Source organism: Acanthochromis polyacanthus, chromosome 15 (genome assembly GCF_021347895.1).
Source record: "Acanthochromis polyacanthus isolate Apoly-LR-REF ecotype Palm Island chromosome 15, KAUST_Apoly_ChrSc, whole genome shotgun sequence".
Classification (NCBI taxonomy): Eukaryota; Metazoa; Chordata; class Actinopteri; family Pomacentridae; genus Acanthochromis; species Acanthochromis polyacanthus.
Genome location: NC_067127.1, coordinates 37661311 through 37687676, shown reverse-complemented (window position 1 = coordinate 37687676; position 26366 = coordinate 37661311). Strand labels below are relative to the sequence as shown.

The 26366-nt window shown below is 39.1% G+C and overlaps 1 protein-coding gene across 1 annotated transcript in view; it reads left to right on the top strand.

Annotated features, from left to right (window-relative positions):
* cdh5 (cadherin 5) overlaps positions 1-26366 on the top strand; it is a 57110-nt gene that overhangs the window by 12481 nt on the left and 18263 nt on the right. Inside the window, exons 2-11 of the mRNA XM_051959541.1 lie at positions 10012-10185; positions 12556-12835; positions 14606-14728; positions 14822-14989; positions 15070-15251; positions 18093-18206; positions 19543-19685; positions 19756-19889; positions 22551-22660; positions 23545-23647. Coding sequence (XP_051815501.1) covers positions 10012-10185; positions 12556-12835; positions 14606-14728; positions 14822-14989; positions 15070-15251; positions 18093-18206; positions 19543-19685; positions 19756-19889; positions 22551-22660; positions 23545-23647 — 1531 coding nt within the window. The remainder of the gene's footprint in view (positions 1-10011; positions 10186-12555; positions 12836-14605; positions 14729-14821; positions 14990-15069; positions 15252-18092; positions 18207-19542; positions 19686-19755; positions 19890-22550; positions 22661-23544; positions 23648-26366) is intronic.

The following is a 26366-nucleotide window of genomic DNA, read 5'->3' as shown; positions in this document are numbered from 1 at the left end:
TCCACCGTGCTTCACATCATGATGCTGCCTCCACCGTGCTTCAATTATGATGCTGCCTCCACCATGCTTCACATCATGATGCTGCCTCCACCGTGCTTCAATTATGATGCTGCCTCCACCATGCTTCACATCATGATGCTGCCACCACCGTGCTTCACATCATGATGCTGCCTCCACCGTGCTTCAATTATGATGCTGCCTCCACCATGCTTCACATCATGATGCTGCCTCCACCGTGCTTCAATTATGATGCTGCCTCCACCGTGCTTCAATTATGATGCTGCCTCCACCATGCTTCACAACATGATGCTGCCACCACCATGCTTCACATCATGATGCTGCCTCCACCGTGCTTCACATCATGATGCTGCCACCACCGTGCTTCACATCATGATGCTGCCACCACCGTGCTTCACATCATGATGCTGCCTCCACCGTGCTTCACATCATGATGCTGCCTCCACCATGCTTCACATCATGATGCTGCCACCACCGTGCTTCACATCATGATGCTGCCTCCACCGTGCTTCACATCATGATGCTGCCTCCACCGTGCTTCAATTATGATGCTGCCTCCACCATGCTTCACATCATGATGCTGCCACCACCATGCTTCACATCATGATGCTGCCTCCACCGTGCTTCACATCATGATGCTGCCTCCACCGTGCTTCAATTATGATGCTGCCTCCACCATGCTTCACATCATGATGCTGCCTCCACCGTGCTTCATCATGATGCTGCCTCCACCGTGCTTCACATCATGATGCTGCCTCCACCGTGCTTCACATCATGATGCTGCCACCACCATGCTTCACATCATGATGCTGCCACCACCGTGCTTCACATCATGATGCTGCCTCCACCGTGCTTCACATCATGATGCTGCCTCCACCGTGCTTCAATTATGATGCTGCCTCCACCATGCTTCACATCATGATGCTGCCACCACCATGCTTCACATCATGATGCTGCCTCCACCGTGCTTCACATCATGATGCTGCCTCCACCGTGCTTCAATTATGATGCTGCCTCCACCGTGCTTCACATCATGATGCTGCCTCCACCGTGCTTCAATTATGATGCTGCCTCCACCATGCTTCACATCATGATGCTGCCACCACCGTGCTTCACATCATGATGCTGCCTCCACCGTGCTTCACGTCATGATGCTGCCTCCACCGTGCTTCACATCATGATGCTGCCTCCACCGTGCTTCAATTATGATGCTGCCTCCACCATGCTTCACATCATGATGCTGCCTCCACCGTGCTTCATCATGATGCTGCCTCCACCGTGCTTCACATCATGATGCTGCCTCCACCGTGCTTCAATTATGATGCTGCCTCCACCATGCTTCACATCATGATGCTGCCTCCACCGTGCTTCAATTATGATGCTGCCTCCACCATGCTTCACATCATGATGCTGCCACCACCATGCTTCACATCATGATGCTGCCTCCACCGTGCTTCAATTATGATGCTGCCTCCACCATGCTTCACATCATGATGCTGCCTCCACCGTGCTTCAATTATGATGCTGCCTCCACCGTGCTTCACATCATGATGCTGCCACCACCGTGCTTCACGTCATGATGCTGCCTCCACCGTGCTTCACATCATGATGCTGCCTCCACCATGCTTCACTGTGGGGATGGTGTGTTTATGAAATGTTCGGTGTTTGGTGTCCATCAAACATATCATCTAGTCTGATGGACATAAAGCTCCATCCTGGTCTCCTCAGACCAAAGAACCTTCTTCCAGGTGTCTTCAGAGTCTCCAGATGTCTTCTGGTGAACTCTAGTCCACATTTAATTGGAGCTTTTTCCATCAGAGTCTTTCTCTTTGTCTCCATGAAGCTTTGACTGGTGATGAACAGACAACAGTTGTTGATGAACAGTCTGAAGCTGGAACTCCTTCAAAAAAGTCATAGAGTCTTGGTGGCCTCCCTCTCTAGTCTCTTTCTCCTTCAGAGGAGTGTTTTTTGTGAAGACTTTCTTGAGGATCTGTAAATGTTTCATCCAAAGCCAGACGTCTGATTTACAACATGCTTATTGATCTTAAAATCTGGACTCTGATGATGTGATTTCATTTAGTGGATCAAAAGCTGCAAGGTCTGACACGTTTTCATCCCTTAAATATATTTTAGAAACCAAGGAAAAGAGGATTAAATTTAATGTTAAAAAACAAAACCCTTCCCATCTGTGAAGTCTCCGCTCTGTTTTAGCTGCATTAATGAATCAGTACTTTCTGCAGCTGTCAGCTCATAAAAACATCCGGTTTTACACATTTTATTTATATTTTATAAAAACCAAACACTAATTTATGACAGCGGGGGATCTGGATGCAGATATTAATGCTGAAGTGAATCCATGAAGACGTACCAGGAGGTGAAAAAGCCTCCATCAGTGATCTGTGGTCGCTTCCTGCACAGATCTGGAGGTCCTCAGTCAGAAGAAGTGATGTTTGGGAGGTTCAGAGGCTCAGCAGCAGTAAAAGACGAAACAGAAGCAGAAAAGACAAGAAGAGGCAAACAGAGAGCTGATCTGTGTGAAGAGGTCAGATTAGTCCATTAGAGGAGATAATCCAGAAGATCCACTCATCTGGATCCTGCAGAAGATCAGAGCTAGCAGATTACCGCTGATGCACTTTATTAGATGGAGGAAGAGGAATTACCACAACGCTTTCTGCTCGTAATTCATTTATTAAAATATGAAAACATGAAAAACAAAAACACCAAAGAAGATCTAACTGTGAGAAACTTAAAACCTGTGTCCATAAATCTGATATTTGATCATTTTAGACACAAAAAGTCCTTTAACCAACAGAAACAGCAGCAGAAGGAGAGATTTTTAGGAGGAATCATCTTCACTTTAAAAAAATCTGTCAAATTTGGCAAGAAAATTAAAAAAAAAAAAGTAAAAATCTTCCAAAACAAATGCTAAAAATATCTAAAGTGATTCCACATTTATTAGTAAAACTTTTGATATTTTCTTTAAGAACATTCACATAAAAATCGACCAAATCCAGAGAAATTCACTGGATTTGGTTGATTTTATGTGAATGTTTTTTAACATTTCTTTTTTTCCACCAAAAAATCTTCAAAAATTTCCCAAAAATGTTAGAATGTGGACATCAGAATTTTCCCTGTGGAAATATTTATTTTCCACATTTTCATACTTTAAAACAGGTCAGTTTGACCTGCAGGACGACACGAGGGCTGAACCAGTTCCAACAGTTCTATATCTTCTATATCTATATCGATATGTCTATATATGTATATCTACATCTGTACATATGTATAATGTGTGTAACACGTGGAGTCGGTGGTTTCCATCTGTGGACTCGTCTCTTCACTCTGCTGATGAATCTTCTTTCTTTCTTTCGGTTTGTCTTTTCCTCACAGTGGGAGATTTCTCATGTTTTTGTGTTCAATTTTCGTCTACTTTGTGTTGATCTGTGTGTCTTTGCTGTAATTTTCTCTCGTCTAGTTGCATCTGTTTTGGTAATTTTGCGAAGAAATTGTTTGTTTTTTCTTTTGTTACATCTTTGTGTGAAGATTTTACATTCTGTAGTTGTGATTTTGCATCTCTTTACTGTTTTTACATCTTTTTGTTGTGATTTAGCATATTTTGTGGTGATATTGCATTTTTTTTGTGGTGATTTTGAATTTTTTGTTGTGATTTTAAATGTTTATATATTGATTGTGCATCTTTTTAGTGTTTTTACATCTTTTTGTGTGAAGTTGCATTTTTTGTGATGTTTTGGAAACTTTTTGTGGATATTTTATGTCGTTTTGTTTTTTTCAGTTTTGTGTCTTTTTTATTTGCTTTGTGTCCACATTGAGGTATTTTGTGTCTCGCTTTTCTTTATGGTTGTTGCCAGAGGTACGGACCCGTACCCGTAGCCTGTGGACTACGGATACGGCACTTTCCATTTGCCAATCAGATACGCGAGATCTGGTCACATGACTCCCGGTAGACGCTAGCGGTACGGACCCTAAACTTGACCCTAACACTAACCCTAACCTTAACCTTTGCTTACCTTTCAACAGTTTGCAGTGGTTAGCAGCTTCTTGACTCGCGAAACTCGCGTACGGGTCCGTATCTGTATGGCGAATGGAAAGTGCCGTACCTGTAGGCCACAGGCTACGGGTCCGGGTCCGTATCTGTAGACACTACCTTTCTTTATTTGTGTGACATTTTTTGTGCTTTATGTGTCTTTGTTCATTTTTGCCTCATTTTGAGTTTCCGCTTGGAGCTTTGTCAGATTTTGTGTTCATGTTGCATCTATTCTGTGTTGTTTTGTGTCTCTTTGCTGCGTTGTTACATCTTATAGTCGTTTTGTGTCTCTTTGCTGCGTTGTTACATCTTATAGTCGTTTTGTGTCTCTTTGCTGCGTTGTTACATCTTATAGTCGTTTTGTGTCTCTTTGCTGCGTTGTTACATCTTATAGTCGTTTTGTGTCTCTTTGCTGCGTTGTTACATGTTATAGTCGTCGTTTTGTGTCTCTTTGCTGCGTTGTTACATCTTATAGTCGTTTTGTGTCTCTTTGCTGCGTTGTTACATCTTATAGTCGTCGTTTTGTGTCTCTTTGCTGCGTTGTTACATCTTATAGTCGTCGCTTTGTGTCTCTTTGCTGCGTTGTTACATCTTATAGTCGTTTTGTGTCTCTTTGCTGCGTTGTTACATCTTATAGTCGTTTTGTGTCTCTTTGCTGTGTTGTTACATCTTATAGTTGTCGTTTTGTGTCTCTTTGCTGCGTTGTTACATCTTATAGTCGTTTTGTGTCTCTTTGCTGCGTTGTTACATCTTATAGTCGTTTTGTGTCTCTTTGCTGCGTTGTTACATCTTATAGTCGTCGTTTTGTGTCTCTTTGCTGCGTTGTTACATCTTATAGTCGTTTTGTGTCTCTTTTCTGCGTTGTTACATCTTATAGTCGTCGTTTTGTGTCTCTTTGCTGCGTTGTTACATGTTATAGTCGTCGTTTTGTGTCTCTTTGCTGTGTTGTTACATCTTATAGTCGTTTTGTGTCTCTTTGTTGCGTTGTTACATCTTATAGTCGTCGCTTTGTGTCTCTTTGCTGCGTTGTTACATCTTATAGTCGTCGCTTTGTGTCTCTTTGCTGTGTTGTTACATCATATAGTCGTCGTTTTGTGTCTCTTTGCTGCGTTGTTACATCTTATAGTCGTTTTGTGTCTCTTTGCTGCGTTGTTACATCTTATAGTCGTTTTGTGTCTCTTTGCTGCGTTGTTACATCTTATAGTCGTTTTGTGTCTCTTTGCTGTGTTGTTACATCATATAGTCGTCGTTTTGTGTCTCTTTGCTGTGTTGTTACATCTTATAGTCGTTTTGTGTCTCTTTGCTGCGTTGTTACATCTTATAGTCGTTTTGTGTCTCTTTGCTGCGTTGTTACATCTTATAGTCGTCGCTTTGTGTCTCTTTGCTGTGTTGTTACATCTTATAGTCGTTTTGTGTCTCTTTGCTGCGTTGTTACATCTTATAGTCGTCGTTTTGTGTCTCTTTGCTGTGTTGTTACATCATATAGTCGTTTTGTGTCTCTTTGCTGCGTTGTTACATCTTATAGTCGTCGTTTTGTGTCTCTTTGCTGCGTTGTTACATCTTATAGTCGTTTTGTGTCTCTTTGCTGCGTTGTTACATCTTATAGTCGTCGCTTTGTGTCTCTTTGCTGCGTTGTTACATCATATAGTCGTTTTGTGTCTCTTTGCTGTGTTGTTACATCTTATAGTCGTCGCTTTGTGTCTCTTTGCTGTGTTGTTACATCTTATAGTCGTTTTGTGTCTCTTTGCTGCGTTGTTACATCTTATAGTCGTCGTTTTGTGTCTCTTTGCTGTGTTGTTACATCATATAGTCGTCATTTTGTGTCTCTTTGCTGCGTTGTTACATCTTATAGTCGTCGTTTTGTGTCTCTTTGCTGTGTTGTAACATCTTGTAGTCGTCGCTTTGTGTCTCTTTGCTGCGTTGTTACATCATATAGTCGTTTTGTGTCTCTTTGTTGTGTTGTTACATCATATAGTCGTCGTTTTGTGTCTCTTTGCTGCGTTGTTACATCTTATAGTCGTTTTGTGTCTCTTTGCTGCGTTGTTACATCTTATAGTCGTTTTGTGTCTCTTTGTTGTGTTGTTACATCATATAGTCGTCGCTTTGTGTCTCTTTGCTGCGTTGTTACATCTTATAGTCGTTTTGTGTCTCTTTGCTGCGTTGTTACATCTTATAGTCGTCGTTTTGTGTCTCTTTGCTGTGTTGTTACATCTTATAGTCGTTTTGTGTCTCTTTGTTGCGTTGTTACATCTTATAGTCGTTTTGTGTCTCTTTGCTGCGTTGTTACATCTTATAGTCGTTTTGTGTCTCTTTGCTGCGTTGTTACATCTTATAGTCGTTTTGTGTCTCTTTGCTGCGTTGTTACATCATATAGTCGTTTTGTGTCTCTTTGTTGTGTTGTTACATCTTATAGTCGTCGTTTTGTGTCTCTTTGCTGCGTTGTTACATCTTATAGTCGTTTTGTGTCTCTTTGTTGTGTTGTTACATCTTATAGTCGTCGCTTTGTGTCTCTTTGCTGCGTTGTTACATCTTATAGTCGTTTTGTGTCTCTTTGCTGCGTTGTTACATCTTATAGTCGTCGTTTTGTGTCTCTTTGCTGTGTTGTTACATCTTATAGTCGTCGTTTTGTGTCTCTTTGCTGCGTTGTTACATCTTATAGTCGTCGTTTTGTGTCTCTTTGCTGCGTTGTTACATCTTATAGTCGTTTTGTGTCTCTTTGCTGCGTTGTTACATCTTATAGTCGTCGCTTTGTGTCTCTTTGCTGCGTTGTTACATCTTATAGTCGTTTTGTGTCTCTTTGCTGCGTTGTTACATCTTATAGTCGTTTTGTGTCTCTTTGCTGCGTTGTTACATCTTATAGTCGTTTTGTGTCTCTTTGCTGCGTTGTTACATCATATAGTCGTTTTGTGTCTCTTTGTTGTGTTGTTACATCTTATAGTCGTCGTTTTGTGTCTCTTTGCTGCGTTGTTACATCTTATAGTCGTTTTGTGTCTCTTTGTTGTGTTGTTACATCTTATAGTCGTCGCTTTGTGTCTCTTTGCTGCGTTGTTACATCTTATAGTCGTTTTGTGTCTCTTTGCTGCGTTGTTACATCTTATAGTCGTCGTTTTGTGTCTCTTTGCTGTGTTGTTACATCTTATAGTCGTCGTTTTGTGTCTCTTTGCTGCGTTGTTACATCTTATAGTCGTCGTTTTGTGTCTCTTTGCTGCGTTGTTACATCTTATAGTCGTTTTGTGTCTCTTTGCTGCGTTGTTACATCTTATAGTCGTCGCTTTGTGTCTCTTTGCTGCGTTGTTACATCTTATAGTCGTTTTGTGTCTCTTTGCTGGGTTGTTACATCTTATAGTCGTCGTTTTGTGTCTCTTTGCTGCGTTGTTACATCTTATAGTCGTCGTTTTGTGTCTCTTTGTTGCGTTGTTACATCTTATAGTCGTCGCTTTGTGTCTCTTTGCTGCGTTGTTACATCTTATAGTCGTCGCTTTGTGTCTCTTTGCTGCGTTGTTACATCTTATAGTCGTCGCTTTGTGTCTCTTTGCTGGGTTGTTACATCTTATAGTCGTTTTGTGTCTCTTTGCTGGGTTGTTACATCTTATAGTCGTTTTGTGTCTCTTTGCTGCGTTGTTACATCTTATAGTCGTCGTTTTGTGTCTCTTTGTTGCGTTGTTACATCTTATAGTCGTCGTTTTGTGTCTCTTTGCTGCGTTGTTACATCTTATAGTCGTCGCTTTGTGTCTCTTTGCTGCGTTGTTACATCTTATAGTCGTTTTGTGTCTCTTTGCTGGGTTGTTACATCTTATAGTCGTCGTTTTGTGTCTCTTTGCTGCGTTGTTACATCTTATAGTCGTCGTTTTGTGTCTCTTTGTTGCGTTGTTACATCTTATAGTCGTCGTTTTGTGTCTCTTTGTTGCGTTGTTACATCTTATAGTCGTCGTTTTGTGTCTCTTTGTTGCGTTGTTACATCTTATAGTCGTCGCTTTGTGTCTCTTTGCTGCGTTGTTACATCTTATAGTCGTCGCTTTGTGTCTCTTTGCTGCGTTGTTACATCTTATAGTCGTCGCTTTGTGTCTCTTTGCTGGGTTGTTACATCTTATAGTCGTTTTGTGTCTCTTTGCTGGGTTGTTACATCTTATAGTCGTTTTGTGTCTCTTTGCTGCGTTGTTACATCTTATAGTCGTCGTTTTGTGTCTCTTTGTTGCGTTGTTACATCTTATAGTCGTCGTTTTGTGTCTCTTTGCTGCGTTGTTACATCTTATAGTCGTCGCTTTGTGTCTCTTTGCTGCGTTGTTACATCTTATAGTCGTTTTGTGTCTCTTTGCTGGGTTGTTACATCTTATAGTCGTCGTTTTGTGTCTCTTTGCTGCGTTGTTACATCTTATAGTCGTCGTTTTGTGTCTCTTTGTTGCGTTGTTACATCTTATAGTCGTCGTTTTGTGTCTCTTTGCTGCGTTGTTACATCTTATAGTCGTCGTTTTGTGTCTCTTTGCTGCGTTGTTACATCTTATAGTCGTCGCTTTGTGTCTCTTTGCTGCGTTGTTACATCTTATAGTCGTTTTGTGTCTCTTTGCTGCGTTGTTACATCTTATAGTCGTCGCTTTGTGTCTCTTTGCTGCGTTGTTACATCTTATAGTCGTTTTGTGTCTCTTTGCTGCGTTGTTACATCTTATAGTCGTTTTGTGTCTCTTTGCTGCGTTGTTACATCTTATAGTCGTCGTTTTGTGTCTCTTTGCTGTGTTGTTACATCTTATAGTCGTTTTGTGTCTCTTTGCTGCGTTGTTACATCTTATAGTCGTCGTTTTGTGTCTCTTTGCTGCGTTGTTACATGTTATAGTCGTCGTTTTGTGTCTCTTTGCTGCGTTGTTACATCTTATAGTCGTCGTTTTGTGTCTCTTTGTTGCGTTGTTACATCTTATAGTCGTCGTTTTGTGTCTCTTTGCTGCGTTGTTACATCTTATAGTCGTTTTGTGTCTCTTTGCTGCGTTGTTACATCTTATAGTCGTCGTTTTGTGTCTCTTTGCTGCGTTGTTACATCTTATAGTCGTTTTGTGTCTCTTTGTTGCGTTGTTACATCTTATAGTCGTCGTTTTGTGTCTCTTTGCTGCGTTGTTACATCTTATAGTCGTCGTTTTGTGTATTTTTGTTGATTTTCTCTCTGTTGTTGGTTCTGTCTCAGATAGTTTTTGTGTGTTAATATTCATTTTGCGTGTAGTTTGTGTTGGTTTATGCCTGCTTCATTTAATTTTGTGTGGTTTTTTGATGATTTTAAAAAGAACTCTTGTAGAATCTTGTCATTTATATTTGCTGCCTCTGTGTGCGCTGTTGTTCTTTTTGTTGTTCTGTTGTCTTTGTTCTGTCTGTTTTTTGGAGTTACATCTCTTGTCAGGTGATGTTTTTTACCTTTTCCTGTTCATGTTACATCTTTTCTGTGTTGGTTTTCGTCTCTTTCTCGTCGTTTTGTGTCTTTGCTGTGTTGTTGCATTGTCTAGTTGTTCTTTCTGTCTTTTTTCCCTCTTTTAGGTTCAAAATGAGCCACAGTGAATTAAAATCAACCCCCAGAACCTTTAATTTGGGATCGATCAGGTTAAAAGTCCAAATCTAGCAGTTTTCTGAGCTCTTTGTTCCGACATGTGACGGTTTATTTTTCCTGCGCTGCTCGTTAACGTTAATATTCGTCCGTCTGTCTCAGATTTAAACCAGGAGTTTCTTATTTCACTCCACAGTTTGTGTTAAAGGAGGAAGTTAAATGTCAGCGTGGCCTTTCTGCTGCAGATTACTGAATGTCAGCTCAGACTGGGTCAGGACCTAAAGTGGGTCAGCGGCCTGTGTTTAATAGATCCCCTCAGAGGGCCGGTCCCAGGACGGAGCTCAACCTTTCACCGGTCCCCGGCTGCCCGGCTTTAGAGCCTGGTCCAGGCTGATAAGTGGTCTTAAAGTGATCTGCTCTGTCCCAGATGATGCCCCGGATCCAGCTGTGGCTGCTGGCCGTCGCTCTCATGGTGGAGGCGGCCGCCATCGTGAAGAAGGAGAGCCACCCGGTGCTGGTCCGGCAGAAGAGGGAGTGGATCTGGAACTCTCTGTACGTGGAGGAGGAGAAGCCGGCGCCCATCCCCTACAAGATCGGACAGGTGAGTCTGAGGACCTCGAACGCACCACGACTGCCAAAAAAAACACCAGAATCACAGCATTTATCAGCCAGAGAAATACGGTCCTCGAATGCACCACGACTGTAAAAAAAACACCAGAATCACAGCATTTATCAGCCAGAGAAATACGGTCCTCGAATGCACCACGACTGTAAAAAAAACACCAGAATCACAGCATTTATCAGCCAGAGAAATACGGTCCTCGAATGCACCACGACTGTAAAAAAAACACCAGAATCACAGCATTTATCAGCCAGAAAAATACGGTCCTCGAATGCACCACGACTGTAAAAAAAACACCAGAATCACAGCATTTATCAGCCAGAAAAATACGGTCCTCGAATGCACCACGACTGTAAAAAAAAACACCAGAATCACAGCATTTATCAGCCAGAGAAATACGGTCCTCGAATGCACCACGACTGTAAAAAAAAACACCAGAATCACAGCATTTATCAGCCAGAAAAATACGGTCCTCGAATGCACCACGACTGTAAAAAAAAACACCAGAATCACAGCATTTATCAGCCAGAGAAATACGGTCCTCGAATGCACCACGACTGTAAAAAAAAAACACCAGAATCACAGCATTTATCAGCCAGAAAAATACGGTCCTCGAATGCACCACGACTGTAAAAAAAACACCAGAATCACAGCATTTATCAGCCAGAAAAATACGGTCCTCGAATGCACCACGACTGTAAAAAAAACCACCAGAATCACAGCATTTATCAGCCAGAAAAATACGGTCCTCGAATGCACCACGACTGTAAAAAAAAAACACCAAAATCACAGCATTTATCAGCCAGAAAAATACAGTAATCAAACGCATCGTGTTTAATGTGCAGTTCAGTTGGTAAAATGAACCAAATGTGAGCCTCAAATCATCACATCTCATTAAATTATTTGTGTTTTTGTAAATAATGCCAAAAATAAACCGTTTGTACTACGATGTCTGTGTAGGTTCTCATTCATCCAGGTCATGGTTATCCAAAGGTGTTTAAATCAATCCACTGGACTTCTTCTTCAGTTCTGAACTGAAGAAGCCTCTTGGATGAGAGGTCATCTTCAAGGAACTTTCAGTCCAGTGGATTGATTTAAACTACTTTGGACATTTGTACTACCAAATTCTGTAGAAAGCTGAAAGTTCTGAGCATCTCTGTGAAACTCTGATGAGATTTTTCAGTTTCAATATTCAAAAAAACATTAAAATGACCAAGGGCTGTACAGTGGAGTAGTGGTTAGAACTTTCGCCTTGCAGCAAGAAGATCCCCGGTTCGAATCCCGGTCTGGGATCTTTCTGCATGGAGTTTGCATGTTCTCCCTGTGCATGTGTGGGTTTTCTCCGGGTACTCCGGCTTCCTCCCACAGTCCAAAAACATGCTGAGGTTAATTGGTTACTCTAAATTGTCCGTAGGTGTGAATGTGAGAGTGATTGTGTGTCTGTATATGTAGCCCTGTGACAGACTGGTGACCTGTCCAGGGTGTCCCCTGTCTTCACCCGAGTCAGCTGGGATAGACTCCAGCACCCCCCATGACCCTAGAGAGGATAAAGTGGTGTATAGAGGATAGATGGATAAAATGACCTAATTTTTCAGCCAGAAAACTATGGTCCTTAAACGCATCATGTTTAATGTGCAGTTAAGTTTTAGAAAATGAACCAGATGTGAGCCTCAAATCATCCGATTTCCCTGAAAAGCTTCATTTGACATTTATCATTTAAAGGTTTGCCAAAAATAAAGTATTTACATGACTAAGATTCTGTTAAAAACACAAATGTTGCATTTCTCTGTGAAACTGTGATGAGATTTCTTAATTTCATGATTAAAAACACCAAAACGACCTCATTTTTATTGAAAAAAAAGAACCACATCTCAGTTTAAAATCATCGTATTTCATCAGAAAACCTTCATTCTACTCTAATCATTTTAAAAACATTTGGTTATGTTTAAAACTACCAAAAAGAGCTCATTGATCAAGTAGAAAGTAAAGGTCCTTGAATGCATCGTGTGTGATTTGTGTTTCTGTTTGTAAAAAAATGTACTGAATTTGAGCTGAAGTTTCATTAAAGTCATTTTATTCCTCCCGTCTTATTTAAACTATACGTTACATACACACATTAAACATCACGTTTAGAACCCTAAAACGTTCTAAAGATACTAGTTACTGAACCCTAGAACCAGAATGACCTCATTTATCTTCTGTAAACTAGTAACTGATTTTAAACCATCTGAGTCAGAGAAAAATCATGAAATTAAAAATAAATGAATAAATGTGCGTCCTCTGAGGTCAGTCAGAAGCTGTGAGGTTCTGCTGTAGATCTGAGACCATCGCTTTCTTCTGCGTTCTCAGCTGAAGTCCAGCAAGACGGTGGAGGTGAAGAGGTTCAAGATCGAGGGCGAAGGAGCCAACAGCATCTTCACGGTGGACCATAAGGGAGACCTGTTCGTCACCACGTCTCTGGACCGCGAGGAGAAGAGCTTGTACCACCTGACGGCCCGGATGTTCGACGGAAACAACAAGCTGATCGAAGACTACGGAGACTTCGTGGTCCAGGTGACCGACATCAACGACAACCTGCCGGTGTTCCCCAGAACCTACAACGGCTCCATCATGGAGAGGTCCAGCATCGGTAAGATGATGTTTAGATGTTTAGATGGTTCATCCTGACCTCCAGCCAGCTCAGACTGGGTTTAGAAGCTTAGAAGGTTCAGAGATGATGAATGAAGAAAGCTTGATGTTTACCAGCCTTCAGATAAAACCGGATTTCATGGAAAACCAAACATGAAACTCAGAAAAACGACCCGCTGGCGACTAAAGAGTCTGAAAATAAACCAGAGAAATGAACTTTAATCAGCAGGAAACTGGAAATATGAACAGAACCATCAGATTAAATGTAAAAGTTTAGGTTTTAGAGCAAAAATGAACCAAATCTGAGCTTAAATCAACATATTTCTGTGTTCCATTTAGAATTTAGTCATAAATAAAAACATTTAGTAAAAAACATAATATTCTGAGATCTTTGGTGAATCCTGCAGAAAACTGAAAACGTAAAAATTCTGAGAGTTTTCAAGATATTTTGTTTCAAAACATCAGATTTTCTTGAAAAAAAATCCTCATGGTTCCTCCAATAATCAGCCAGAAACTGGAAATAAAGAAAGAATCACTGGATGTGTTTTTGTTTTGATGTGTAAATTTATGAAAAATATTGATATTTCATCAAAGTTCACACAAATTCAACCTTTCTGACCTTCAGTAAATGACTCTTTATCTGGAGAATCATTTATTTATTCCTGCTTGAACACAAGAGTCTCTGAAGTTTCATTTATTTATTAAATAGTTCCTGTTGGAACTTAATCCAGCTTCATTTAAACAAAGTTCTGAGTTCCTGAGTCCGTCTTTAAGCATAAAACAGAAGTATTTTATCTTTAAAATCTCCAAAACTTCGATATTTATCAGCCAGAAACTGTAAATACAGAAAGAATGGCTGGAGATCTGCAGAATGTCTGCAGGATTCCACTGAAATAAAGTTATGAATCAAAGAAATGTGGTGATTTGTTGCTTCTTTCAGCTCATTTTGTGTCTCTTTGCTTCATCCAGTTGACCTTTTCGACAGAAATTCTTCTTTTTAAATCTGTTTTCCATCATTCTAACTGATAGAAGACGTCTCCATCGTTCTCTGTCCTTCTTCATGATGTTCTGGTTCCTCAGAGCTGCAGAACTTTAGATAAATAAATGATAAATGAGACAGAAAACACTGCTCTTTTCTAGTTTAGTGTCTTTCTTTGTCTTTTCAGTTCCTTCATCCCTCTTTGGAACCATTTTGTGGTATTTTTGTGTTGTTTTGTGTGTATTTTACATTTAGAACCAAACTTTTAAACAGATCAGGAGCCAAAAAAAGCTAATTAATTTCATTTTAAATTTGTTTTGAGTTGTTTCAGACAATCTATTAGTCATTCTGGATGATTTTATTTTGTCACTTCAGACAAATTTCACGTCATTTAAGACATTTAAAAAAAAACGGACAATATTTTGTTGTTTTAGGTAAGTTTGGGGTAATTCTAGACAATCTTTGGGTCAATTTAGACAAAATTTGGTCATTTTGGACCAGATTTCCTCATTTCCAGCTGATTTTTCACCTTTTCTGTTTTGGTTTACGTCACATTCAGATCATTTTGTGTTTCTTTGCTGTGATGTTGCTTCATGTAGTCTTTTTTTTTTTTTTGGCATTTTTTTGAAATGAGAAAGTAGAAATTCTACTTATTTTCCTGGTTTCCATCATTCTAACTGAGTCCTGCCCACAGAGGGCATCTCTGAGTTCTTCATGTTGTTCTGGTTCCAGGGCTTTGTGTTCCACAGATTAATCGGATTAATCAGGTCTAATATTTGCTCCGTCCTGCAGGAACTAAAGTGGTGGAGGTGAGAGCGACCGATGCTGATGATCCGACCACCGCTAACGGGGAGCTGCGCTACTCCCTGACCCAGGATGGAGACGTCTCGGCCTTCCAGATCGACAGCATCACAGGTAGATGTTCTGGAGGTGGAGGTGAAGCTGCTGGGGGAGTTTTTATCTTCTGGAGGTGTTTTTAAACGATTCCACCTCGTTTCATCGTTTCAGGTATGATCAGCTGCAGGATCAGCTCTCTGGACCGCGAGCGCCGGGGTCAGTACGTGGTGGTGGTCAGAGCTCAGGACATGAGGGGGATGTCTTCAGGCAGCACGGCCACCACCTCTGTCAGCATCAGCGTCACCGACACCAACGACAACATGGCCTCCTTCACCAGGAGTAAGATCACCAAGGCTTTATCTCAGCAGCCTGCTGGTCTCTGCAGGTAAATATAACCTGCTTCTGCTCTTCTTCCTCAGAGACCTTCGAGCTGCAGGTTCCTGAAGACCACAAGGTCAACGAGAAGATGGGAACCCTGCTGCTGGAGGACCAAGACCAGATCCAGAACAAGGAGCCCATCTTCTCCATCAATGGAGACAGCAGCAAGATGTTCAGCCTGGAGCTCAGCCCCACCAAGGATGGGAACCTGCTGCTGAGACAGGTAGGAGATGGAGGACACGGAATGGAGGATATGTGATGGTGAACATGTGATGGTAAACATGTGATAATGAACATGTTATAGTGAACATGTGATGAAGGACATGTGATAATGAACATGTGATAATGAACATGTGATGGTGAACATGTGATGGTGAACATGTGATGAAGGACATGTGATGGTGAACATGTGATAATGAACATGTTATAGTGAACATGTTATAGTGAACATGTGATAATGAACATGTGATGGTGAACATGTGATCATGAACATGTGATCATGAACATGTGATGGTGAATATGTGATAATGAACATGTTATAGTGAACATGTTATAGTGAACATGTTATAGTGAACATGTGATAATGAACATGTGATGGTGAACATGTGATCATGAACATGTGATCATGAACATGTGATGGTGAATATGTGATAATGAACATGTTATAGTGAACATGTTATAGTGAACATGTGATAATGAACATGTGATGGTGAACATGTGATCATGAACATGTGATCATGAACATGTGATGGTGAATATGTGATAATGAACATGTTATAGTGAACATGTGATGGTGAACATGTGATGAAGGACATGTGATGGTGAACATGTGATAATGAACATGTTATAATGAACATGTGATGGTGAACATGTGATGGTGAACATGTGATAATGAACATGTTATAGTGAACATGTGATCATGAACATGGGATGGTGAACATGTTATAGTGAACATGTGATCATGAACATGTGATCATGAACATGTGATGGAGGATGTGGGATAAATAAATGCTAACCATGATGTTACAATGAGGTTTACAGTCTAAAAAAGGCAAACTGATGCGTATTTACAGGTTTCTGTTTATTTTTCAAACTTTATAAAATATATTTCCATATTTTTTCATATTTTAAGCATCAGAATTAAAGGCTGATAATTCTGTAACATGACAGTTTAGTTAGAGTTACAGCAGTGATGCTGTGGTCATAATTATTATTATTATTATTATTAGAGTGTTTATATATTCTAATAGCTCGTATGCTTCTGTGAGCAGCAGCAGTGATACTGTGGTTATTACTGACCTCATATATTAATTCTGTGTTCTAATAACCCATATAAATTATTTCTATATCTTTAATAACCTATAAAAATATTTCTACATCCTAATAACTCGTATAAAGTATTTCTATAGTTTAATAACCCGTATGAAGCGTTTCTGTGAGCAGCAGCTGAACGCCTTCCTGCTCTGTTGAGTCCAGATGAAGCGAAAGAGGTTCTTTAAAGTCGCAGCTTTAAGTTGATGGAACTCCAAACATGCATGAGATGAGCACTGAAATCTGTTTTCATTCTGCCTCTAAACATCCTGAATCCAGACTTTAAACATGGTTCCTCTGATTACTGGAGAAATGAGGAAACTTCAGGGTTCAGTGTGGGTTCTGCTGCTGCTGCTGGGTGCAGATATTCCTGGTTGCTCTGCTGGACGGAGCCTTTAGAGCTGCAGGATTCTCTAACACAGAATCACAGCAGCATCTCCTCCTCACTAATCCAGCTGTGGGTCGCTGCTGCAGCTCGTCTTCCTGCTAAGCTGTTTACTGAAGCATCCTTGTTGCTGAGGATAATCCTGTTAGAGAATATTCTACCTGCACCGTCCCTCCGATAACAGAAACGCTGCTCTGCTGGATCTGCACACATGAAAGTGTCTTTAAAATAAATCTGAGCTGAGACGTCTTTTAGCACCTCCGTCCTCAGAGAGCAGCTCCAGGTGAAACATCAGCAGCAGGAGAAGCTTTAAGCCGTAAACCCTGATGGAGACCAGCTTGTGTTTGTGAAATTCTCTGGAGGAGAACCCCAGAATGGAAGCTTTAACTCCACATGTGCAGGAGGCTTAAAGTCAGGAGGCTTTTAGAAGCTCCAGGTCCGACTGTTGAGGAAGGAGCTGCTTTACTTCTAACCACAAAAAATTAAATTAAAAACCAAAACTCTGTAAAGATGAGATTTAAAATTCAGCCTCAAAGTAGAAACTCAAAGAACCGAAGAGTCCAGCTGTGACCAGTTTGACTGATGAACATGGTTCTAAATGAGCTGAACAGCAGAACCTTCTCAGTCCTGGACCTGTGGACTGGTCTGTCTATGTCTGCATCATGGCTCACCATGGAGAAGAACTGCACATTCTGAAAATGAGGTGTTAAAAATAACTCAAAATTAGTCTAGAATTACTAAAGATTTGTCTAAAATGACTGAAAATGTGTCAGAAATGAGTAAAAATGGTCCAGAATGGCTCAAAGTGTGTCTAAAATGAGCCAATATTTGCCCAAAATGTAGAATTAAGAATTTTCCAAAAATCAATCACAATTTTCCAAACATTGCTCAGGATTTGTCCAAAATGACTTCACAATGGAAAAGAGTAGTCCAGATGTTTGGTGAGAACCGGAGCAGGACTGCCACAGTGGATGGATGGTCCTGACAGTGAAGCACGGAGGCTTTGTTTGGGTCTTTTTAACGGTTGTTTCATGTCTTTTTATGGTTATTTTGTGTTCTATTCCTGGACATGAGTCAGTTTGGGGTTTGTGATAATGAAGCTAGAAATGAGTCTTCAGGTTAGTTTAGATCCTCAGATAAATGACTTTCTGAAACCTCCAGAGGACCTGAGCTCAGAGTAGTTCACTTTGGAGGATTCTAAATATTCAGCATTTGTCACCAGAACCAGACTGATCTGGATCGACTTTGAACTCTGGAGAACTTCCATCCTGGTCTGATCTGACTTTTAGAAACTCTCCTTCTTCTTCTTCTTCTTCTTCTTCTTCTTCTTCTTCTTCTTCTTCTTCTTCTTCTTCTTCTCTCTTCCAGCCTCTGGACTTTGAGACGACCAGCAGCTACAGTTTTACCGTCCAGGTCCGAGAAAACCTGAGAAACCTTCGATTTCCTGCCGACAACGTGAACAGCGCCGTGACCTCAGCACAGGTGAGCCTCACCTGTACAGTGTAGACCTCCTTTAACCTCAAAAAATCCTCCAAAAAGACACCAGAATGAAACCATCTATCAGCCAGACACTAAAAACAGAAAGATTGATCAGAGTTTCAGCTTTTAAACTTCATGTCAGAAAATGAACCAAATCACTTTATTCTCCATGTCACATTTTAAGAAATCACTAAAAATATAGAATTCAGTTGAACCAGATTCTGTAAAAAACAGAATTCTGCACCTTTCTGAGCCACCGTGACGATACGACTGACTCAGCTGGAACCAGCAGTCACTTAAATAAATAAATGCATACATTAATAAATACATAAAGTCATGTTTTTCAGCTGAACTGCAGGCAATGTTTCCTGCAAATAAAAATCTAAATAGTTCAACATCAATGATTAAATATGAGTTTTTACAGAATCTGTCTGGAGAAAATGTTTTCTTTATCATAAACGTTTAAACTGAAACATGGAGAATAAACAGATTTTGATGAACATACATGTAAAAAACCAAATAAACCCAAAAACTGTCAAAAACACAGAAAGAATATGAAAGAAACCAGAACAAATAAGTTAAAAAAATGAAAAAATACGTAAAAACAGAACAAAAAATAAGTAAAAAACAAAAACCTGAAAAAATGTGTAAAAAACCAGAATAAATATGTAAAAAAAATATGTTACAAAAACAGAACAGAAAAAATATATAAAATTTCAAAAATGTACAACCCCCAAACATAAAAAATCTAAAACAGCAGAAAAAAATATGTAAAAAAACAAACAAACAAAACAAATCATAACAACATGTGAAAAATGTAAAAAAAAAAAAATATATATATATATATATATTTTTTTTAAAAATATGTTACAAAAATATCTAAGAACAAAAAGCTAATAACAAATGTAATAAAAAATACCTTAAAGAATATGGCTAAAAGAGTGACAGAATATGTGAAACACTGACATAATGTTTATATATATATATATATATATATATATATATATAGATATATAGATATATAGATATATAGATAGATATATATGTATAAGTATCCAGAGCAGATATGTAAAAAAAATTGAAAGAATATGTCTCAAAGAAGAAAAAAATATTGAAAAACCCTGAAAAGATATTTTAACAAACAGAAAAATGTGTATGAAAAACAAAACAATTTCCCTGCTAACACTGCTAATTTCTAATTAATCAGTCAATAAATATTCTAATAAATAAATAAATGTTGATTTCTAGTAATTTAGCATGTTCTTTTGTTTTGGTTTGGGTTGAGATGATTCAACAGCAGTTTTTATCTTCATCCTGACTGATGTGTTTGAATTTCCAGGTGAATATTAAGGTGCTGGATGTAGACGAGCCTCCAGTCTTCTCTCAGCCCATCTACACCTTCACCGTGATGGAGGAGATGAACGTCAACAACATCGGGACCATCTCAGCCAGAGATCCAGACAAAGCTGCCAAAAGCATCCGGTAAGACGAGCTCCTAGTTTAATGACAGAAAACGAGAATCTAAGAGGAGCTGACGGCGTTTCCTCCTCAGGTACTCCATCCTGGACAAGGACTGTCCCATCTCCATCAACCCTCTGACCGGCCAGCTGTCCACCCTGAGGAGGCTCGACCGAGAGCTGGAGGCCACGCACATGTTCCAGGTCAAAGCCCAGGAGGAGCCCAGCGGTATGTTGAGAGCTTTAATAACCTGTTAGCAGTACGTTTAGAGCTTTAATAACCTGTTAGTGCTACAATTACAGCTTTAATAACCTGTTAGCTCTAAAATTAAAGCTTTAATAACCTGTTAGCACTACATTTTAGAGCTTTAATAACCTGCTAGTGCTACAATTAAAGCTTTAATAACCTGTTAGCAGTACGTTTAGAGCTTTAATAACCTGTTAGCTCTAAAATTAAAGCTTTAATAACCTGTTAGTGCTACATTTAGAGCTTTAATAACCTGTTAGTGCTACATTTAGAGCTTTAATAACCTGTTAGTGCTACATTTAGAGCTTTAATAACCTGTTAGTGCTACATTTAGAGCTTTAATAACCTGTTAGTGCTACATTTAGAGCTTTAATAACATGTTAGCGATACATTTAGAGCTTTAACAACCTGTAAGTGCTATGATTTAGATACAACAAGACACATAATTAGAAAATTGAAACAGAAGATGGCAAAAATGGACATAAAATAAGTCATCAAACAACACAAGTCCAGAAAAACACTGAACAAAATGACAGAAGTTAGACAAAACATGATGTGAAACAATAAAACCAAAACAAACAGAAATAAATCAAAACTGTCCTAAAGAGACACATCTGGGACATAAAACATGAATAACGACAAACAAAATGACAGAAAAAGAGGAGAATCTGTCCTAAAAGGCAGCAATAAAAAGAGACAGAAACATGTGAGAACGTTTTTATTTGAGTTATTCTGACACCTGAGGACTCGTTCTGTGATGATTCCACATTAGAACTCTTTCTTCTGGACAGTAACTCAGAAACCAGAAAGGTTCTTTAGAGCTTTCTTTCCAGCTTAACTCGTCTCACCGGGTTGACCTGTTTAGAATCATCATTAATCATCATTACGTGGTCTGTGTTCTCAGCTTCAAACCAAACTCAGTATTTTTAGAGTCTGTGGAGGAAGGATCTATTTAGAGGCTCCATATGGATCTGAACTAAAGATAGTTCTAAAATAGAACATGAAACGAACGTAGATGAAGCTTTAAGGTGGTCAAAAATAACCTCAGACAGAAATGATCCAATCAGGAATCAGACGAAAAATATAGATCTGAGCAAAGGAGCTTTCTGTCCACGCTCTATGTGACAGGATTTAAGAGCAAACTAGAAACTCTCTCAGAGCTCAGTCCTCCTCCAAGGCTGCTCATTCCCCCACAGGGCAGAAATACAGCATCTGATTATTAGTTATTGATGATCAGAAATCACAGTTCTGTTTAATATAGGTATACCCTCAAACTAAATGACCTTCACTGAGCACAGGTGTGTGTTCTGCATGTTTACCTTATGTACAGATACTGGATCACGTGACCTAAACGTGTAACGGGCGGCTCAGAAACACCCCCACAGTTTAATCAGCTGTTCCTTGGATCATTTCTGATGGATAAGTCCTGATAAGTCCTCAAAGGTGGATTTGTAGTAGGATCACAATCAGCTGATGTAGAGTTCACTGGTTGTCATGGTTACAGTGATGCCGTGCTGCTATCTGGTAATGATACAGAAATCTTTAACTAATCCATGGATCCAGACTATAAGCTGCATCACTGCCAGAATCTGATCTCTTGGTCCTTGAGTCATTTCTGACCTTCACTGAAAATCTCATCCAAATCCGCTGGTCTGTTTTAGAGGAATGTTGGCAACAGACAGACAGACAAACGTAGCTAAGTCACTCTACTAATGGGTAAAATTAGATTTAGTGTTTCAAAAAGTCATTTCTTGAGACTATTTTTCAGAAAATGTGCTTTAAGAATAGTTTAGACAAAATAATAAAGTTATAAGAGATAATAGAAACAGTTCCATGTGTCAGTTCTAATGGTTTCTGGAGAAAAATAAGGTTTTATTTTCATAATCGATGAATACGATGGTGCTGAGCGTAACAAAACCGATGAGCCACATTTGGAGTTCACCTGCTGCTTTACAATTTATATTTGCCACAAAACAAACTTTATTCTGAAAAGCATAGATATTGACCTACTAAAAACAAGTCTAACTAGATTCAAGAGCATATTTATTTAATAAAGAACTAAAGGAAGTTACAGCCCTTACACGTGTTACTGTGTCCGTCAAAAAATCAAGTCGGCTGTCAGTCCGGATATCTCAACAAAAAACAGTACAACGAAACATTCTCTGCAATCGATCAACCCACTGAAATATTTCTGACTGAAAAATAAATCATTTGTGGCTAACAGCCCGTCTGTGATCAAAATATATCGATCACATGATAACTGGATCACCGTCTGTCAAAACATAACGGACATAAGACGTGGAGGTATCTGCTGGATGTACGGGTCCATTTGTCAAAAACATGCCTAGTTTACTATCTTCTCATATGTTTCTATTGTTAAGGCAATCATCAAAGTGTAATAAAATGTCCTTTGATTAATCAATAAAAGAATCTGAACTTCTAGATGATTTGTTACACATTATTACTCCTTAGCAGATTTTGGCTCAGCTCCATGTATATTTATTAATAGTTTTTTTGTCTTTCAGCTGAAAACATGAATCAGTTCAATGTTTTTTTTTTTCTGACTATTTCCTCTGATTTCCTCTTATCTTCCCCTCATTCTTCAGTTTGAACTCAGTGTTCCTCTGTTCTTTTGGTCTGCAGGTCTGGAGTCCTTCGTCAAAGTCAACATCATCGTTCAGGACGTGAACGACAACCAGCCGGAGCTTTCTGTGGACGAGATCTTTGTCTGTGAGAACGACGCCACCAACACGGTGAGAAAAAAGGATTTTAGAACCATTTCAGTCTCGTTTTCACTCACTGTGGTTGATTTTCAGTCTAAAACTCCAGAATAGAGCAGAAACCAGCGACACAGAAGGAGTAGAAACGTCTGCAGAAGGTTTTTATTCCAGTTATTAAATGTCTTGAGGACTCCATGTAGATTAAACATTAAAACTGTTGTTTCTGAACTCAGTTTAAATTTAAAATGGTTTCATTTCATCAGTTTCAGGAGCTCAAAAAGCTTGAGAACCTTTCTTTTTCACTTCCAGAAAGAAATAAAAGCATTTGGAATTAGTGGAAGTTAGAATCTGTGAGGAGCAGATTTAACTTCCTGATATTTAAATAAAAGTTTAATTTTAATGATTTCTGTTCACAGTAACATTTATAAACCGTTCTTCATTTATATCCAGACATCTGCAGGTTTATTCTCAGAAAACTTTTACCTTGTTTCTCATTTTTATTTCCTATTTTTGTTTGTTATTTTATTTCTTGCTTCATATTTTTTATTCTTTGTTTTTGTTTCTTTTCTTATTTTGTGTTTCTTGGTTCTTATTTTTTAATTTCTTAATTTTTATTTCTTACTTTTGTTTCATATTTTTCATTTCTTAGTTTTTATTTCTTGTTTCCTTTATTTTTTATTTTTGTTTCTCGTTGCTTACTTTTTAATCAATTCTTTTGTGTTTATTATTTCCTATTTTTTATTCCTTGTTTATTACTTTTTATTTCTTGTCTCTTATTTTTATTCCTTGTCTCTTGTTTTTTATTCCTTGTTTATTACTTTTTATTCCTTGTCTCTTATTTTTTATTCCTTGTTTATTACTTTTTATTCCTTGTCTCTTATTTTTTATTGTCTTACTTCCTGTTCCTGGTGTCTCAGGTCATCGGGACTCTCCGGGCCTCAGATAAAGACGACCGTCCAGCTTCCTTCTCCTTCGCTTTGGCCTCAGAAAGTTCAAACTTCTCCATCAGAGACTTTGGCAGTAAGTCTTTACTTTTACTTCCAGATGTTGCTGCTGTTTAACAGCTGGACGTCCGTCTGAAGCGCTTCAGAGATATAAAAAATACTCACATTTTTTATTTTTAGGGTTGCAGGATAAATTTCACCACAAAATAAATAAGATCTAGACATGAATTCAACTCCTGTTGGTCTAAAAAAAATTTACATTAAATGATTATTATCTTTTACTATAATTCTATATTTCGTTAAACATTAAGTAAATACTGAGGATCTGATTTAAAATGAAGGACAGAAAATGCCTTCTAACGATGGAAGGTTGGATATTTCCTGATATTAAACATTATTATCAGAGGAGTAAAATAAGTGATACAGAGAGAATGAGGACAGCTGGAATAAAAACTGGAATAAAAACTGGAAAAAATAAAAGCTGGAATAAAAGCTGGATCAGAAGCAGATCTTCAGTCTCAAACCTCCATCATCGTCTCTCCAAAATCCTCCTCGATGCTCTGAAGTCTGAACGGAGCTCAGAGTGACGTCCGGTGAAATATTGATGCAGGATTGAAGCTTTAAAACCAGAAACACGCCTGAGTCATGATTTATTCAGCTTCAGCTGTGTGTCCGTCGTGTCTTCACACCTTCATGTCTCACAGCTTTAAAGAGTCACAAACACGGAGGACGTTTCTTCATCAGAGACAACAAGAGATGAGAACAGAGCAGGAGACAGACAGCATCCATGGACTGAATGATCTACACAAAGACAGGAAACCACGGCACAGAGACACCAAAACATAAAAGAACCACAAAACACCTGCAAAAAAATAGTCAAAAACACACAAAGAACAATAAAGAAGACCACCTAGAAAATCAAAAACGGACAAAATGACAACGAAGAGACAGTAAACCAAGCAAAGAACCACAAATATAGACAAAAAAAATGTCAGATTAGACAAAACCAAAACAGAGAGACACAAAACAACACAATGAACAATAAAAATATGCAAGAAATAGTCGAAAACAGACAAAATGATGACAAACACAAAAATATACAACGAACCATAAAATACACACGTGGACAAAATTGTTGGTACCCCTCAGTTAAAGAAGGAAAAACCCACAATTCTCACTGAAATCACTTGAAACTCACAAAAGTAACAATAAATAAAAATTTATTGAAAATTAAATAATCAAAATCAGCCATCACTTTTGAATTGTTGATTAACATAATTATTTAAAAAAACAAACTAATGAAACAGGCCTGGACAAAAATGATGGTACCTCTATAAAAGATTGAAAACTATTTGACCAGAGTGACATGATTAACTCAGGTGTGTCATTTAATTGACATCACAGGTGTTTCCAAACTCATAATCAGTCAGTCTGCCTATTTAAAGGGAGACAAGTAGTCACCCTGCTGTTTGGTGAAAAGGTGTGTACCACACTGAACATGGACAACAGAAAGCGAAGGAGAGAATTGTCCCAGGACATCCGAAAAAAAATGATAGACAAACATCTTAAAGGTAAAGGCTATAAGACCATCTCTAAACAGCTTGAAGTTCCTGTGACAACTGTGGCTCATATTATTCAGAAGTTCAAGACCCACGGGACAGTAGCCAACCTCCCTGGACGTGGCCGCAAGAGGAAAATTGATGACAAATTGAAGAGACGGATCGTTGGAATTGTATCCAAAGAGCCCAGAGCAACCTCCAAAGAAATTAAAGGTGAACTCCAAGGCCAAGGTACATCAGTGTCAGATCGCACCATTCGTCGTTGTTTGAGCCAAAGTGGACTTCATGGGAGACGACCAAGGAGGACACCACTGCTGAAAAAAACTCATAAAAAAGCCAGACTGGAATTTGCAAAAATGCATGTTGACAAGCCACAAAGCTTCTGGGAGAATGTCCTTTGGACAGATGAGACCAAACTGGAGCTTTTTGGTAAGGCACATCAACTCTATGTTCATAGACTCAAAAACCAAGCATACGAAGAAAAGAACACTGTCCCTACGGTGAAACATGGAGGAGGCTCAGTAATGTTTTGGGGCTGCTTTGCTGCATCTGGCACAGGGTGTCTTGAAAGTGTGCAAGGTACGATGAAATCTGAAGACTATCAAGGCATTCTGGAGAGAAATGTGCTGCCTAGTGTCAGAAAGCTTGGTCTCAGTCGCAGGTCATGGGTCTTCCAACAGGACAACGATCCAAAACACACAGCCAAAAACACCCAAGAATGGCTGAGAGAAAAGCGTTGGACTATTCTAAAGTGGCCTTCTATGAGCCCAGATCTGAATCCCATTGAACATATGTGGAAGGAGCTGAAACATGCCATTTGGAGAAGACACCCATCAAACCTGAGACAACTGGAGCTGTTTGCTCATGAGGAGTGGGCCAAAATACCTGTTGACAGCTGCAGAACGCTCATTGACAAATACAGAAATCGTTTAATTGCAGTGATTGCCTCAAAAGGTTGTGCAACAAAATATTAAGTTATGGGTACCATCATTTTTGTCCAGCCCTATTTCATTAGTTTGTTTTTTTAAATAATTATGTTAATCAACAATTCAAAAGTGATGGCTGATTTTGATTATTTAATTTTCAATAAATTTTTATTTATTGTTACTTTTGTGAGTTTCAAGTGATTTCAGTGAGAATTGTGGGTTTTTCCTTCTTTAACTGAGGGGTACCAACAATTTTGTCCACGTGTGTAATTCCCACAAAAACATACAAAATGACAGCACATAGAACCAT